This window comes from Oxyura jamaicensis, chromosome 3 (genome assembly GCF_011077185.1).
Source record: "Oxyura jamaicensis isolate SHBP4307 breed ruddy duck chromosome 3, BPBGC_Ojam_1.0, whole genome shotgun sequence".
Classification (NCBI taxonomy): Eukaryota; Metazoa; Chordata; class Aves; order Anseriformes; family Anatidae; genus Oxyura; species Oxyura jamaicensis.
In genome coordinates this window covers 62,501,385-62,518,789 of record NC_048895.1, presented here as the reverse complement: position 1 = coordinate 62,518,789, position 17,405 = coordinate 62,501,385, and the positions used below count along the sequence as shown (strand labels likewise).

The 17,405-nt window shown below is 39.2% G+C and overlaps 1 protein-coding gene across 17 annotated transcripts in view; it reads right to left on the bottom strand.

Annotated features, from left to right (window-relative positions):
- Positions 1 to 17,405, bottom strand: part of PTPRK (protein tyrosine phosphatase receptor type K) — a 412,635-nt gene that overhangs the window by 79,484 nt on the left and 315,746 nt on the right. For all 17 annotated transcript variants that reach the window (XM_035320269.1, XM_035320276.1, XM_035320268.1 and 14 more), the window contains exons 9-11: positions 12,214 to 12,323; positions 10,413 to 10,614; positions 7,534 to 7,639 (exon numbers count right to left, since the gene is read on the bottom strand). In XM_035320269.1, coding sequence (XP_035176160.1) covers positions 7,534 to 7,639; positions 10,413 to 10,614; positions 12,214 to 12,323 — 418 coding nt within the window. The remainder of the gene's footprint in view (positions 1 to 7,533; positions 7,640 to 10,412; positions 10,615 to 12,213; positions 12,324 to 17,405) is intronic.

Sequence of the window (17,405 nt, the reverse complement as noted above, 5' to 3'; positions counted from 1 at the left end):
CATACTTACACACAATTCCTCATCTACATGCAGATACATGAAAGGATAGATGCAGGGCCTTATGAAAACAATCACCTTGTTATCAAGATTAGTAGGAAAATATGCCTACGCATGTAGACAAGACCTGAAGCAATTCAATTAAGCAGGCAGAATTTTCTGCTTTGGTTTTGTTTTAAAGCTTTCTAAACATAAAAAGTAAAATCAAGCAGAGTTCTGGAAACATCACTGCATTGCTGCAGGGACTCCAAAAGGAAAGACAAAGACAATCCTCCTTTTTTTCAGAACTTATGGGGCAACATTAAATTATTTTGTCAATTTTCTCTGCTACTACTGCCCAGAAAACCTAATAACTGTAGTGGCAGAGATGAAGTGTGATACCGGGGAATGGAAGAAATGAGAGAAGAAAAAATAAGAAACTAGTTTCACTTCTTTCTCAAGCTGAAACAAGTTACCATTCCCTTTTCCTAGCACCTAAAAAATTAAGGAGGGAAGTGTCTACTCTTTCAAAGTGTCCAAGAGGAATATACAAAGTCACCTCATTCTGAAACTCCAGGAGAAATGAAGAATGTAAATGAAAAAATAATGAGTTATATTTCCAGGGATCTCTTGTTTCTCATAAACTGTCTGTGAACTGAGCTTGGCTATAAATCTTCTTCTGTGGTAACCTCTGTGTATTAACCATGCCCAGTTAATACAGCCTGCAACAACAAATCACTTCCACATGACCTCTGCATAACCAAAATCTTTCTTTGTGCTTCCAAATTAATATAACAGCAAAAAAAAAAAGAAAACAAAACAAACAAAAAAAACAACCACCCAAAACACCAAAAACCCACAACCTAACAACATCAATATTTTATTAACTTGACAGCATGTAAATTATTAAAAACCATTTTTGATTATTATCTTATCTTGTCCTAAGGGAAGAAATTTCTACTGGTGTTCATTTCCTCTCAGGCCTGGACCTGGAGCCAAGCAGGGTTAAAATCACAGCTACTAAACTGGGCACCCAACCAACCGAGCTTACTGGGAACACAGACACTGCCTCGCTGCTCCGTGCGTTCGGCAGTCCTGCTCTTGGGAGCTGCCAAAGGACTGGGACTGACACAAATTCTGCTGTCTAAAGTGCCAGGAGAGCAGGAAACCGGTCATCGCAGTATCCTGCCAACTCAGGAGCACAAAGCCACAGGGAGAGCAGAAGGATGGGGCAACGTTTGCACGTGACTTCAGCAACTGTCCCATTGAATATCCTGGTTGCCATTCAGCTCAGAAGTTGACATCTACCACAGTTTCTAAATTAAACCCACTTCCCTTCCATTGTATAAAATAAGGGAATAAGTGAGCTCTCTTTTTTTTTTTTTTTTTTTCTCCTAAGGTATGTATCTTTTTTTAGGGACAAGTCTCTTTAGAGACCAAAAATAAAAGATTAAGAGTATGAGAAGAATTAAATATTAGGTAAGTCCTTTTTAATAGCTTTCTTTAAAAATACTGCAGTAATGTTTGAAGCTGATACAAAGTGCATGGCAAAATTTTAAGCATGAGATCACAATAAAATATGAATGTTCTGAAACTTGTTTTTAATTTTATATAAAATATGCTCCCATTTAAATAAAATGTGAGTCAAAAATAATCCTTTCAGGATCCATATACCTGAGAAACATGTAGAATAAGAAATTAATATACACGTTGTAGCCATCTGCAGCTGTACAATTGTTTTTAGTTATTATTTTTATTATTTTTAGTTAAAGAATAGCAAATGACAGAAAGTCTTCAACATCTCCAATGAGGCTCCTTTTTTTTTTTTTTAAAAAAAAAAAAAATCATAATGTATTTCTGTATTTATTTATTTATTTTTAACTAAAACTTGTTCCTATCCTCTTTGGAAAGGGGATCTGGCAGTATTTTTCATGCAACATAGTAGGCTAACAAGACACCCAGGAATACAATTATTTTCCTCTGGGCCCTTTGTGTTGCCATCTGTTTAAATCCATTTACTAGCACTTCGGTGGTTCCAAAGCAACACTCTGTGTACGGTATGTTACTCTATATACTCATAACAGTGTTAGGAAAGGACACTCCACTGGAAGATGTGAAGAAAGAAGCCAAAGCTAAATTTGCAACATTCAATTGGGGTATGCACTGGCTGCAAAGGTGGTCAGGTACCACAGTTAAGTGAAAGTTTATGCACTATGCTTATCCTTGGATTCTTTTTACGTGTATCACTATTTCTTTACTGAAGAAAACCTGCACAACACCTCCCTATTGATCAAGCTGACGCGGAACAGTCAAAGCAGCCCCTGCCAACAGATCTTCCTTTTCAGTGCTCCCTAAAAACTCAGGCTCAAATAGATACTGCCATGGTGAACATGTTCATACTTCAGCCTTATTCTGACTAGGTTTTAATATCAACTAGAGATTTCCTTCTACTCACCCCGTGGAGACAGTGTCCTCCCCTTGGATGGGCACCACCAGACTTCCTGACAGCCCAAGTTACAGCCTGAGCCCTGACAAGTCTGACCAATAGCTATGTTTTAGATTCCCCCTGTTGCAGTCCACTTAATTAGCCTTGTTGCAAAATGAAAACAACCTGATTCTGCATATGGAGGTATAAGAAACCCTATCAAATAAAATACATCTCATCATTAAAAAGTTGTCCATGCTGATTTTGATCTATGCTCTTTGTAATCCTTATCTGAAGTAGGATTTGAAAGCAGGATGTACAAAAGATTGTTTTGTTGGTGCTCAGTTAGGATTCTTTAGAAAAACTGCAGTAGCAAATGTCTTCAAACGAATCACCGAAGCACCATTGATGCTACTGACTGGGATCTAATCCACTAGACCGATGGCAAAACAGTACATGCTTCACAGAGTGCATGAGCCCCCATCCCCGTCTCCCTTTGCATTTCTAGTTTGTAATTTGGTTTAAAACTTCAGGAGGCCATAAAGCAACCTAGAGATTACACGATAACACTTGACAGGGAAGATATGATTAGAGTCATGTTTACAACTATGATGACTATGGCATGTAGTGTCTTTAAGAAATGATTGACAGCTACCCACAGATTTCACTTGGGTTAAGGAACATCTGTTTCCTGGGGGCTGTGCTGACAGAGAGGCAGAGGTACAACAAAACCTGATCATAGCATAATTCTGTTTGTAAAAATAAGAAAACAATATCAGACTGTAAGCTTTTCCTTTCTTTTTTTCTTCTTTCTTTTTATTCATTCATTTATTATTTTTCAACTAGGACCTACCACTATTAAACAAACTGATCACTTGACAGTCTACAGCTCCAGGGATTAAAGGGCTAAGTCCAAACAAACCCTTTAAAAAAATCAGCTGTATTTTTCAGTGTGTGTATAAAGAGCAGCATTAGAGTCCCTGCTCTACTCAATCACAACTGCAAGCATGGCGATGCATTTTTTTTCACCTACCTAGTAATACTCATTATGACAGCAAGACAGGCTTGTAGTAAAAAAGCAGCTGCAGTGTGGATGGAGTGAAGCTTCACTAAAACTGGTCATAAAGTTTAGTGAAATGCATTGAATCAGTCCTGAATTTGTGTGCTGCATTTATTTCCCCTATTACAAAGCTGCCGAAAAATAACTGATTTCAATATTCAGGAAAGGAACAATGTCTTGTGCATTCCCCCGGAGAATGCTCCTCATTCAGAGTAAAAACATAACACATGTTTTATTCCTAAGAATAAAGCCCAGCTTTCTGGTTATTGTGAGGGAATTATTTACCATGTATCCTGATATTATAAATTTAATGCAGGTCCTGCTTGACGAACCTGATCTCCTTCTATGACAAAGTGTCGCGCTGGGTGGACGAGGGAAAGGCTGTGGATGTGGTCTACCTTGATTTCAGCAAGGCTTTTGACACCGTCTCCCACAGCATTCTCCTCAAGAAACTGGCTGCTCTTGGCTTGGACTGGCACACGCTTCGTTGGGTTAGAAACTGGCTGGATAGCCGGGCCCAGAGAGTTGTGGTAAATGGAGTCAAATCCAGTTGGAGGCCAGTCACTAGTGGCGTCCCCCAGGGCTCGGTGCTGGGGCAGGTCCTCTTTAACATCTTCATCAATGATCTGGACGAGGGCATTGAGTGCACCCTCAGTAAGTTTGCAGATGACACCAAGTTAGGTGCGAGTGTCGATCTGCTCGAGGGTAGGAAGGCTCTGCAGGAGGATCTGGATAGGCTGCACCGATGGGCTGGGGTCAACTGCATGAAGTTTAACAAGGCCAAGTGCCGGGTCCTGCACCTGGGGCGTAATAATCCCAAGCAGAGCTACAGGCTGGGAGATGAGTGGTTGGAGAGCTGCCAGGCGGAGAAGGACCTGGGAGTGATAGTGGACAGTCGGCTGAATATGAGCCAGCAGTGTGCTCAGGTGGCCAAGAAGGCCAACAGCATCCTGGCTTGTATCAGAAATAGTGTGACCAGCAGGGCTAGGGAGGTGATTGTCCCCCTGTACTCGGCTCTGGTGAGGCCGCACCTCGAGTACTGTGTTCAGTTTTGGGCCCCTCGCTACAAGAAGGACATCGAGGTGCTTGAGCGGGTCCAAAGAAGGGCGACGAAGCTTCTGAGGGGCCTGGAGAACAAGTCCTACGAGGAGCGGCTGAAGGAGCTGGGCTTATTCAGCCTGGAGAAGAGGAGGCTCAGGGGCGACCTTATCGCTCTCTACAGATACCTTAAAGGAGGCTGTAGAGAGGTGGGGGTTGGCCTGTTCTCCCACGTGCCTGGTGACAGAACGAGGGGGAATGGGCTAAAGTTGCGCCAGGGGAGTTTTAGGTCAGATGTTAGGAAGAGCTTCTTTACTGAAAGGGTTGTGAGGCATTGGAACAGGCTGCCCAGGGAGGTGGTGGAGTCACCATCCCTGGAAGTCTTCAAAAGACGTTTAGATGTAGAGCTTAGGGATATGGTTTAGTGGGGACTGTTAGTGTTAGGTTAGAGGTTGGACTCGATGATCTTGAGGTCTCTTCCAACCTAGAAATTCTGTGATTCTGTGATTCTGTCTTAAGTACTAGAAATCAATTCAAGTGGAGAGGGAAGACGAGAGACAGGAGACTCATAGAATGGTTTGGGTTGGGAGGGACCTTAAAGACCACTCAGTTCCAACCCCCCTGCCATGGGCAGGGACACCTCCCACCAGACCAGGTTGCCCAAGGCATCATCCAGCCTGGCCTTGAACACCTCCAGGGATGGGGCATCCACAGCTTCTCCAGGCAACCTGTGCAAGGGCTTTACCACCCTCTGAGCAAAGAACTTCCTCCTAACCTCTAACCTAAATCTCCCCTCCTTTAGTTTAAAACCATTCCCCCTTATCCTACCATTGGCCACCCGAGCAAAAAGTTGCTCTCCATCTTTTTTATGAGACCTTTAAGTATTGAAAAGCTACAGTGAGGTCTCCCTGAGCCTTATCTTCTCCAGACTGAACATCCTCAGGTCTCTCAGCCTTTTCTCACAGGAGAGGTGCTCCAGCCCTCTGATGATCTTTGTGGCCCTCCTCTGGACCCCCTCTAACTGGTCCACATCCTTCCTGTGCTGGGGGCCCCAGAGCTGAACGCAGTGCTCCAGGTGGGGCCTCACAAGGGCAGAGCAGAGGGGGACAATCCCCCTCTAGACCTGCTGGCCATTTCACCAGAAAGACGCACACTTTTCTGATAACATACTCAAACAATAGTTTATTTATACTCTATCAAATAATCCTTCACAAAGTATTGATTAACTTTAATATACAGATAATTTGTGTCACCCTAGTTGGCCATAGGACTGAGGATGCTGTACGGAAAATTGAGAAAATAAATGTGAGGTGTTGTGGTGCAGGTCTCCTCAGAAGAGACTTACTCGCTTGCAAGTACAGTACAGAGAAACTGGAACACCCAGAGTACACATAATTCTCTAGCCACATCTCATCCAGTTCATGAAAGAAAAAATGGGATACGAGATTGACCTCCCTGAGAGTAAATAATGGCACTGAACGTGCTGCACAGCAGCTGACGTAGAGAAGATGGGCACCACCACCATCAGCAGATCCCAGCTGTTCTGGCAGGCATGCTCTGGGTGAGACTACATGGTGGCCCCTCTGGGAACCAGGCGCAAGACTGAAAGGATATGCTTCTGATTAGAGAGGGATACCATGTTTTTCAAAGATGGACAGCTTTGCATACAGCCAGCAGCAGGACAGCTGGAAGGTTTTAAAAGCATGTACAGAGGTGCATAGCAAATATAAGCACTTGAGTAACTTGGGAGCATTTTCAGATCCTAGGTCTGGATTCCACTGTATTAATTCAACATAAACCCTGCCTTAGGAATCTGAGTTCTGTGCTCAGTGTAGTTCTGTACATTTTATCATTCTTTTCCCTGAAAAAAAAAAAAAAAAAAAAAGAAAATCCTAGAAATTCATGATGTATGGGGGTTACAATTCTATTTACAAATATAATAATGGTATATCCTGTAGAGGGGATGAATCTAGATGATCTTCTATCACACAACATAAATAAATAACTGGATCTTATCAATCATAAGGTTGACTGTACGATAAGCTTAAAGTTATATGACTCATCCCACAGCATCCAAGTAAAACATACATTCCTTGTAATAGGAACAGTCCTAAGATTTATTTTCCTATACTTTTAATGCTCAGGCACTGGACATCAGCTGAGCCATGCTAATTGACAGTGTAACACTGAATGAAATGCATTAGCCCATATTTCTCAAAAATGTCACAGAGCATGAAAAGGTTCTGTTGCTCGGTAGCTAATTAACCCCCAATTAGTCAGTTCTGTCCCCGAATCTTCCTGCTGCAGCCATAAAAACACAAACAGAATCAAATACCACAAAGATTTTGCACTAACAAGTAGAAGTAAAGAGCAGGATGTGGACTAATCTTTACAAACAGAATTAAATTATCTCTCAAGAGAGAGCAGAAAGGGAAAGACCCCTCAAAGTTAACATAAATGAAAGATTTTAATATGATTATGGGACACGCCAAATGAAATTTGATAGCTTGCTACATGATTTCGAGAGAGAGAAGCAGTCTGAGAGAAAAAAAGGTCAAATAGTTTGTATTCACCACTATTATTCTCCCATTTCCTCTGAGCTTCCAATTTTCCAGTCATACATATGTGCTATAGAACAGATGATTTGAAGCATTGGAGAGGAAGTGTTATTTTCAAATCCACTTTCTGACAAACACCTTTCAACCTCATATTTCACAGACACTGAGAGAAAGTAAAATGAAATGATAATGGACAGGAGGTGGTCCTGAGGACCCTAAATCAAACAGGACAGACAGCTGGATGAGTCAGGTCATGAATATCTTTGAGGGAAAAAAAAAACAACAACAAAAAAAAACACACAACAATCACTTATTAATTATAGGTCTATTGGCAAGATCAATCTAGCTTAAAAAAAAAAAAAAAAAACATCAAATGAATATCATTTGGAATTGTACAGCTTTTTTAACTGCAAGACAGGATATAATCAACTAAAGAATCTCTGTCTCTCTCTCTCTTTTTTTTTTTTTTTTTTTACCTGATAGGAGCACCTTTGGCCTGTGCTGGTCTCAAGAGTACAGTTATTGTAGTAGCAGTTTCATTGAGAGATGCGTCAACTCCTTCGTAGTCTGGTAAAGTGGGAGCTGATTAATGTTGAGTGGAAGGAAAAAAAAAAAAGAGAAACAAATCAGTAAAAACATTTTGAATTTTCATGAGATTGTGGCTGTTCACAATATAATACAAAGCTGTGATCTTCATCAGCTACATGAGTCTTTTTTAACGATTTGGGTCAAGTACAATCTTTTATTACAGAATAAGGGACTTCACCAACAATCGATTCACCGCTTCTACCACCTCTCTTCTTCCTCCTCCAACAATTTAGGAATGTTTCACATTTCCTCTTAAATGACATGGGAGACCAAGCTGATACCAACTATGCAGCACTGGATGGGTGAGTCTATTCCCATGCACATTTCTTCTTCCATTTCTAACAATCGATAGCCAATCTGTTCATGAATCAGTTTCTGAGCCACTGTGATTTTCACTCCAGTGTATTAAGAAAAAAAAAAAAACATGAACAAAGTCAAAGTAGAAACTAGAATCAGTTCAGCATCTGATTCACTAATGGGCTGGCTGTTCAGCTTTCATGGAACCAATATTTGTTGTGCATTGGGTGGCTGTTATAACTGTTCACTTCAGTCATGAAACTTTTGTCTGCTACCACAAGCCTGTCACAACCCTGACTGGTAACAGTGGTGTTCATATCTGCTCTTGTGCAAGGAAAGAAACGGGATTTTTGGTGATTCAGAAAATAATAGTTTTCCATTAAATACTATTCTTTAATGATCTTGAAAACTATTTGCATGTTTGTTTTTGTTTGTCTTTTTTTTTTTCTTTTTTAGCATGTGGATGCATCTTTATAACATTGTTAATGATACCTGTGTGTTTCAAAATGAATTATAACAAAAAAATGTTTCCTAGCAGGATGCCAATCATTTAAGTCATAATAATTTTAAGATAATATATTAATAGCTAGAAGAGCAATTAAAGATTAAAAGCCATGCTTCATTAGTCTCAGATCCTAGATGCACAACAAAATTGCTCTTATTCAGAAAATATTATTGTTTGATAGAAATAATGTTCACTGAATGCTCATTTAGAAATTACTATTTACAGCATGTTCACTAGGATCATGAAATCACTTGGAAGTGTGGTTGAAAGGAATTATTTCACCCCTCATTAAAGTAAAGCCTGTATTTCCTGAAACACATGCATTACTTCATAAAAATTATCAGTTATTCTGAGTGAAACCAGACAACAGTTCAGCATAAAGCAAGACCAAAAAAACCAGAACAACAACAAAAACAGGCTGAAATTCAGATACAAAGGGTATCGTATTCATCCTTTTAGTTTTCTTAGTATTAACCAATGTTTTACTAACTAACTCGGACCCATATTGTGTTCTGCACAGAGTTCCTAAAATTTCTAAATGGAAAGAGAGGACAATTCCAAAGAACCCAGGATACAACATAATCCTAAATAATCCAGACATTTTGAGATGCTTATTTCTCAAAATAGTAAGATGGTTGGGACACAGGCATGCTAGCAAGATACTACATTGTTACCCCCCACCCTCCCACACACCCCATTCAGACAAGTATGTACTCGCTACATGCCCATTATCCCTGAAAGTTTATGATCCAGAATCTGTTATAAAGAAACATAAAGACCTTAAAAGAATCTGAGTAAAATATCAGACTTTGAAACAGCCTACTAGCTAGATGAACAAAACACGTCATTTGTTTTTGTTTGTTTGTTTGCTTTTTGTTTTTGGAAGGGGCTGAGGAATGAGGAAAGCTAGTACTTACGTTCTGGGATGGAATTCAACAAATTGTTTCAGTTAACTAAAAATACAGCATTTTAAATTGCTACAGATTCCAAGGAGCTCTGCCTTGAATTTTCTCACATTTTGATTCATGTGCATGCTTTTGGAAACTGGGTGAGGAGACTAGGTGAGTAGTTTCCCATAGAAATGGTAGATGCATTTCAATACATTATTAATCTCCCTTTACAGGAGGATTTAAGTTTCATTATGGCAGATAATAAGGGAAATAGCCTGCTTTGTACTGCTTACATTTCTAAACGACTAGCGTCTTTGCTATCTGCCAAGCTCTGAAGTCATCATACCATAAAAATCAACAGTCTCTCTAGATATAGCATTGACTCATTTTCTGCTGTCAACTGCATAAGCTAACTTATGTTTTGAGAATTATATTAAAATTTAAGGATATAAAAATATTAAAGCATTCCACTTGACATTACTTTTTTCCTAGTTTTCAGTCCTTTATTAAGATGAATAGTGTCAATCAGCACATTGCAGTAAGTGAATAATAAAGATATGTGGAAGTAGAACAACACAAAGCTGGCAGAAGAAATTCACACTTTCTGCTGTCTCCCCAGTTCTGTTACAGCCATGTGTTGTTAAGTGGTGTCACCTTGAGTAAGTCAATTTTCTGCATCTGACTTTACTAATCTGCAAAACAAATATAGTACTTAGTAACTAATGGAGTGCTGAAAGGCTTCATTAGCTAAAGTTTGTAAAGCACTTCAGATTCTTTACGTGAAAGTAAAATATTACACAAAATCAAACATTTGATAACTACAGGTGTGCAATTTCCCTGAACTTGTGCTACTGTTTGGAAAATACACTCAAAAGCATTTTCAGTAATGTTAAGGTTACTTTCAGAATATGATAGGGCTGTTTTGTTGGTTTTTGTTTTCTTTTACATTTCCTGATTATCCAAGTCTCAAAAAAAAAACAACAAACAAACAACTTGTAAAACCAGTCAACATTTCCCCCCACCCCAATTCTTTTTTTTTTTTTCTTTTCTTTTTTCTTTTTTTTTTTTTTTTTACCTGAAATGTTGGTTGTCACATTGATTGTGGTTGGTGGTCCAAACCCTTTAACAGTACTTGCACGTATAAAGAACTGATAAGTAGTCCCAGGATGCAAGTGTGAAAAGATGTGGTGCGTGCTGTTCCACAGCTTTGACACAGTTTGTGGAGGTCCTGCAACTGGAACTGCAGGATCAAATGACCGTATACTGCTGTAGCTGACCTGTGGAAATGATTATTTCTAATATTTTGTTACAGTTTTCAGCACAAGGGGATTAAGTTTGCTAGACAGAAAGGAAACAAAAGTCATATGTTCATCTAGTTATTTTGGGGATACCATGAGTACTTGATATCATACAGTCTGCTTCAGTTGAAAGCATATACATATGTCCTTCATCTCTCTTTCTTTATGATTATAGTTCATGTATGGAAAATTTCAGTGTTACATTTAAGTTAGGACATTCCCACCAGCTTTGCTATCTACCCCTTATTTTTCACTTTCTATAATACATTACCTATCCTCTTCTAATAATAATATTCAAACACTTTCCAAGCCAGGCTATAATATTTTAAACCAGCATTGATATCTTAATGTACTGGTTCTGGCTGGGATGGAGTTAATTTTCTTCATAGTGGCTCGTATAGTACTACGGTTTGGATTTGCAACCGGAACAGCGTTGATAACACAGCCATGTTTTAGTTGCTGCTGAGCAGTGCTCGCACAGCATTGAGGCCCTCTCTGCTTCTCCCACAGCCCCCCAGGTGAGGGACTGGGAGTAGACAAGAGGTGGGGAGGGGACACAGAGACACAGACAGGACATCTGACCCCAACTGACCAAAGGGATATTTTCTACCAGATGATATGCTCAGTGATAAAAGCTGGGGAAAAGAAGGAGGAAGGGGGGCATTCAGAGTGATTATATTTGTCTTCCCAATAAACTGTCCCATATGATTAGCCCTGTTACCCTAGGAATGTCTGAACACTTGCCTGCTGATGGAAAATAGTGAATGAATTCCTTGTTTTTCTTTGCTTGTGTGTGCAGTTTAACTTCACCTATTAAATTGCCTTTATCTCATCTTTAACCCATGAGTTTTCTCACTTTTACCTTTCTGATTCTCTCCTCCATTCCACTTGGGTAGAGTGAGCAAGCGGATGGGTGGGGATTGGCAGGCCATAGGGGTTAATCCACAACAATCACTCAAGGGTTTTTGTTTGGTTAGTAGGTTTACCTTGCTCCTGTAAATCATTACTACACAAAATTATAACCTCTGTTCCTTTAAGAAAGGAGTGATGGAGAGGATGGTGATCATTCCTCAGATCAGTTCATTTTTAGAAATACTTCCTGCCAATTTCCTGTGGAGGCCACCAGAAGGCTTACGTATTAAATACACTCAAAATATACATGGAGGTTTCTCTGAATGGAGATACCTAAAGATCTCACCAAAAAAAAAGGTGGCTCCAAATATAAGAGCCTTCTTCCATTTCATGTAACCTTCTCTTCCAAGAAATAAGATTTCACAGGTCATGGCTGTCATGGCTTTGGAAGGATGTAATAATGATACAAGATTTTTAAAATTAGCACCTCCCATGTGGACTGTATTATTGTTACATTCACTTGCCAAATTCATTTGACAGGGCCAGCTAGCCAACAATGTATGTACATCATGATTATGAATTCTGAACATCCACTCCCTTATTCGCTAAATAAGGTGATATATGAATGAATAGCCTGCCTACAGAGCATAAACATCCACCATCAGCTGCCACTCCTGCCACACTTTCCTAGCCCTCTCCTATGCCTGTAAGTTGTTTAATGATTACCTCATACTGAGTAATGATCCCGTTTGGATCCACGGGTTCCTTCCAGTTGAGGAAGATCTTATCTTCAAAAGGAGTTCCTTTCACCGACTTGGCAGGTATAGGGCCTGGCACTACAAACAAAATAAAACGTTTAAAAATAGGAAATTCAAGAGACAGGCAAATTAAAGAGATGGTGAACATCCTATTAAAAATAAAAGGGAGCACAGGTCTATTTTTATTAGCATTCATTCACATGCAAAAGACAGCGATAGTACAAAAAAGCACTTCAAAGTCTATTTTGTCACAGTGCAAAGAGAGCATGAAGTTGAAATGTTATCCCCACGTACGGCTTTCAGAACTTAATGCAAAGTCAAATTCTCTTGTAGTATAGCCAGGGGAGGCAGTTCAAGCTAGATTATGACTTTAGGTGTTCAGGGAACTCTGTAATACACATATCTTAGGACAAGGACTACATGGTTTAAAAATCCTTTTAAAAAGAAAAAATCAAAGGCAAAGAAAAACCTATGATATACAGCATCTTGCAAATGAGTGAAACGCTTACAAAAGAGTTTTCAGTCACCCCTTCTTATGATTTGTTGTCTTAAAAGAGGGCTGGGCATGGTAAAACACAGCAGCTCAGCTGCCCCTTCTTTCAACTGCTACAGTGTTTCTGCTGCTGAAGGATCAAAACTGCTTACTTCAAGTCTTTCAAATAAAAGACATTTTCAAAGCTTTGAACTGAACTGCTCTAAGATGACCCTACTTTCTTATTTTAAATGGAACCAATATCCTTGGTGTAATAAAAAGTGCGAAGTGTCATCTCCGGCCTCTTTGCCTGAGTGATTCTCACAGTGCTTGGTAATCCCATCAATGCCAGGTGGGAGCGCTTAGTTATCTCCCATTTCAACTTACAAGGTATTTTTGCCTATACATACAGCTGCTCCTTTTTAACCACAGCAACTCACCTGGATTTGAAGGTGTACGTGCTGAAGGAAGGGCGTGCGGATAAGAGAGTGTCTGAAAAAATGCTGAAGATCAAAGAAACACCCTCCCCACCAAAAAGTCAAAGTTGCCAAAATTTTCAGTCTTTCGTGTTAAAATGTTACTTCTATTTAAACATATTGACGTAGATTTCTCTCCCCTTCTTAATTAGCCTTTTTCAGGGCAACATTCAGTGAGCCTCAGACATGACATTTCCTGATATTAATTTTCAAAGCCTACCAAAGTTTTGCAAAAATAAATTAAAAATTACTGGATCAAAGGAAGCACAAGGCACTATGCTAGCAGCACCAAGGAGTGTGCGGTGTGTCCCAATAATAGGATTTATTTCAGTCGACATGGAAGTTATAAATGATGATCTGACCCTTGGTACATGCAACATCATTTGGTACATTAATAATAAATTCATGGAGTCAAAGAAGCCAGCAGTAAACAGATGAGAGCTTCATAGAAACTGTTCACCCATCTGTCAAGCAAAGGCTTAGGAGAAGTTAACTAAAATCATACACTGCTGTTTTGCTTCAGTGTACCGACACAGACTGGGGAGTGGATAAAGACTGATATGCCATGACAGCCCCTTTGCGCTGTTTGTGGCATTCACAGATTTGCTGTAGGCACCGCTTTGTTTTTCACAGGAATGCTCTACTGTTTTTCTTCTCTACATCTGAAATGAGGTATGAATACTCTGATGCACACAACATCTTCCCTGGAAGATGTGCACATGTGTCTGCGTGCACACATCTGTGTTTGAGAGAGACCATACAAATGCACTAGGGCATATGGACAAAATATGAAAATTGACGTTAAAGCATATTAAAGCATATGAGATAAAAAGAAAACAGACACAATTGCTCAAAACCCTGCAAAATACCTTCTGTGTGGTGCTTTTAAAGAATATGCTTCATATTCAGATGAAACTGGGTGCAGGGTTCCAAGTTTCAGGCTTGATTAAAGCCTCCTACATTTCTGTTTAAACAGCCAAGTGGGAGAAACCTCTGGGCTCATCACATCGCATGACCGTGTTTTCTTCTCCTGAACTATAAAATTCTTTGCTTGTGGCAGCAGCAATGTTAAACTGACTGGAACTACATGATCCCACTTAGTTTCATGCTTCTCTTCCCACTGGCATGAGAAGGGCACGGGAATAGAAGCTAGGACAGTGATGAGCAGCTTTCTGGGAATCCCAGCAAAAATAAGGTCAGAAAGTAAAGGAAAGCAAGTGTCTAGAAAAAGTCAACAATAATATCCACACACCTCACCCAACCCATAAATTCACCAAAAATGAAGCTTGTGATCAACTTAAATTATTTGAGAGCTCAACTGGACTGAAAGCAGAGTAACAAATATAAATTCAAATGGGAATTTCAAAAAGGAATTTTCAAAATCAGAGGCAATTTCAAAAAAAGGAATTTTCAATTCAAAAAGGAATAGGAAGTTAATTTTATTTTGAAGGACGCATTTTGGTGGGTCTGAAGTTTTTTCTTCCCTTCCATTTTTCAGTTCAACCACTGTAAAAATGTATTATTTGCAGAGCTTTACCAAAGGGACAAAGGCTAGTGAGGAAGGGGAGTAGCAGAAACAAAATAATTTTCTTAAACAGTGTTTTATCTTGAGCAAGCACATAGATTCATCCATCAGGTTAGTTGAAATAATGCCTAAACTTCCATGCTTCTGTTTTCATGTGTTTGTATTCAGGCTAGGACTAGTTACAAACAGATTTATTATTATTATTTTTTTAAGGAAAAAAAAAAAGAGAGAAAAAGTAAAACCAAACCCCACCATCACAAACAAAAGACCAAGAGCAATGTAACCTGTTAGTAACACTGTATTGAAGACCCAAACTGCACGCTTCCATTTGGGCAGCTGTTGCTGCCTATTCCTTCCAACTCCCAGCAGGACCGTAAATCCTCGGCTCCCATTTTCCTTTCTAAGTGAGCTCTTGCTCTTCTCCTTGTACTCACAGATAGCTTATATTAAATCAAATCACCCATGACTACTACAAGTGTATATTAAAGTGAAGTACATTACTTAAGATTCCCTATCAGTGGCCGGATATCTGAATAATTCAAAAAGTGTAAGCAGCAGTTATAGGAGTTGTACTCTGACCTACTGGCCTCTGCACCCTCTCTTTAAAAAGATTCTGATCCTATTGATTTTCTTTCCATCTGCTGACCTTGTGAAGTGTGACCCCACCATCGTTCTGTGACAACAGTAAACCCTCTTTTTTATATGCATTATTCTATGTAAAATTTCCAACTAGTCCAGACTTACACTTAGTTGAAGACATGAAATTATTCAGATGGATTAAACCATAGAGTTTTCAGAAGAGATTTTCAACTTAAGCAAAAAAAATATTTTTGCCCTAAGAGAAAGTATACAAATATAAGCCACACGTGTACGTACAAGGAACATAAAAAAATTCAAAGGGAATTTCAGCAACGTTTTATAGGGGAAACATCACAAGCTCTTCTTTCAGCATTTTGATGCATCTCTAGAGCCTGTTTAATGAAGCTATATATTCATATGGTGAATAGCTGATAATCTTTTCTTGTATATACGTGGCATGGTGAACTTTTATAAATGCTACACATAATAAAATTATGAGCCTATCAATCTGACGTCAGAGCAATTCATTTTAGAGCAATATATTTGCATTAAATTATGTCAGTCACAAATAAATTGTTATTCACAAATAGTGTCATTTAAACCTTGTTCTACACTAACTTAACAGAGAATTTATATTACAATACATTACTTCTGGAAGAACAATGTACTAACTGACACCAACCCCTATAAAAATGAATTTATACTGCTTCAGTTTTCTTGCTACAAAATAATGAAAGTGCATGTAAACAGAGTATTTTTATTATTATTATGCTCTGTGAAAGCCGTGCAGAATATTATTATGTTATACACTAAAGGATATGTGCAGATATATGCACAGTTATTTTGGGAAAAATTCCTCTGTGATACTCAAAAAGTAAAGTATATCAGCAACAAACTTACAGCCATTCTCAGAAGGCATATGCTCAATTTTCAGGAGATGGTGAAAGCCAATCTCTCCCACTGTTTAAGTGTTACAAGCAATTAAAATGGCCCACCTTTACATTTGCTCTGAGGGAAAAAAAGCTAGGATTTACCACTTTAGCTTTATGCTTTCAACCAGTTCACACCTGCAGTTGCCAGCTCCCAGCCCACATACCTTCCAGATGATATAAAATTACTAACACAACAAATATAAATGCTTACAATCACGCTAGTCGCTATGCCAACTGGCAGTGGCTCATCAGTCTCAGCTGTGGTAGCACTTGCCGTAGATATGGGCAGATACCAAACGGGGCTAAACCCATGAGTTTTGGATTTGCTGAACTGTGGGGATCGGGCTCCGGTGCCCCAGCGCAGTTTGCTGCTAAAAACCTTTTTGTCCCAAATGCTGACTTCAGTAATCCTCAGTTCTGGGATTTGGAAATGATTGGCCAGTTTAGGGTAAAAATAGCCTTACAAACTGACAAAATGGCAACCAGACAACTTTCTAAAACTACACAAATCGATATTCTGACACTGCTTTCAAGTAGCAAGCACGTGGGCTGGCAATGAAGGCCATTTGCAGGCCCACACGTCACCCCTGTCCCATTGAAGGCAGCTTCAACAGCCACGAATCCTGGCCTGCTTTCAGGCACGATTATGTCAAATACACCATTTCAAAAAAGCACTTCATATTCAGTATCACTTTTTCAGCTATAAAGCTTCTAATAGAGCTAGCTAAAGGAAATGGAAGTAGGAAGTTGTTTCAGCCAGTGTAAATAATTGTGTGTTTCAGGGCCAATTTTTCCTGAGGTATTAATATAAAACCTAGGTCGTATTTCTGGTCTCTGCAATACCTTTAAACAGCTTATTTCATTTTCTGTTTGTTCAGTGGAAGCTTAAAATAAATCTGACTTGAACAACCAATAATTTCAATATTTTTCTTACTTTCTCACGAATCAACTTTTCTGATGTCTTAAAGAAAATGCACTAAAGTGACAAGCGGCTTGTCTTTACGCCACCACATTTTTCCCCCTCTCAATTAAATGCCAGTAGATCCTTAGTAGATCCTACCCACCATATGAAAAAAAAATATAATTGGGGTTATTTTCATGAGCTAAGGGGCCAACAAGTCATCCCAGGCTGCTTTTTTCAATGCCAGTAGATCATTTATATTCAGTTTTGATATG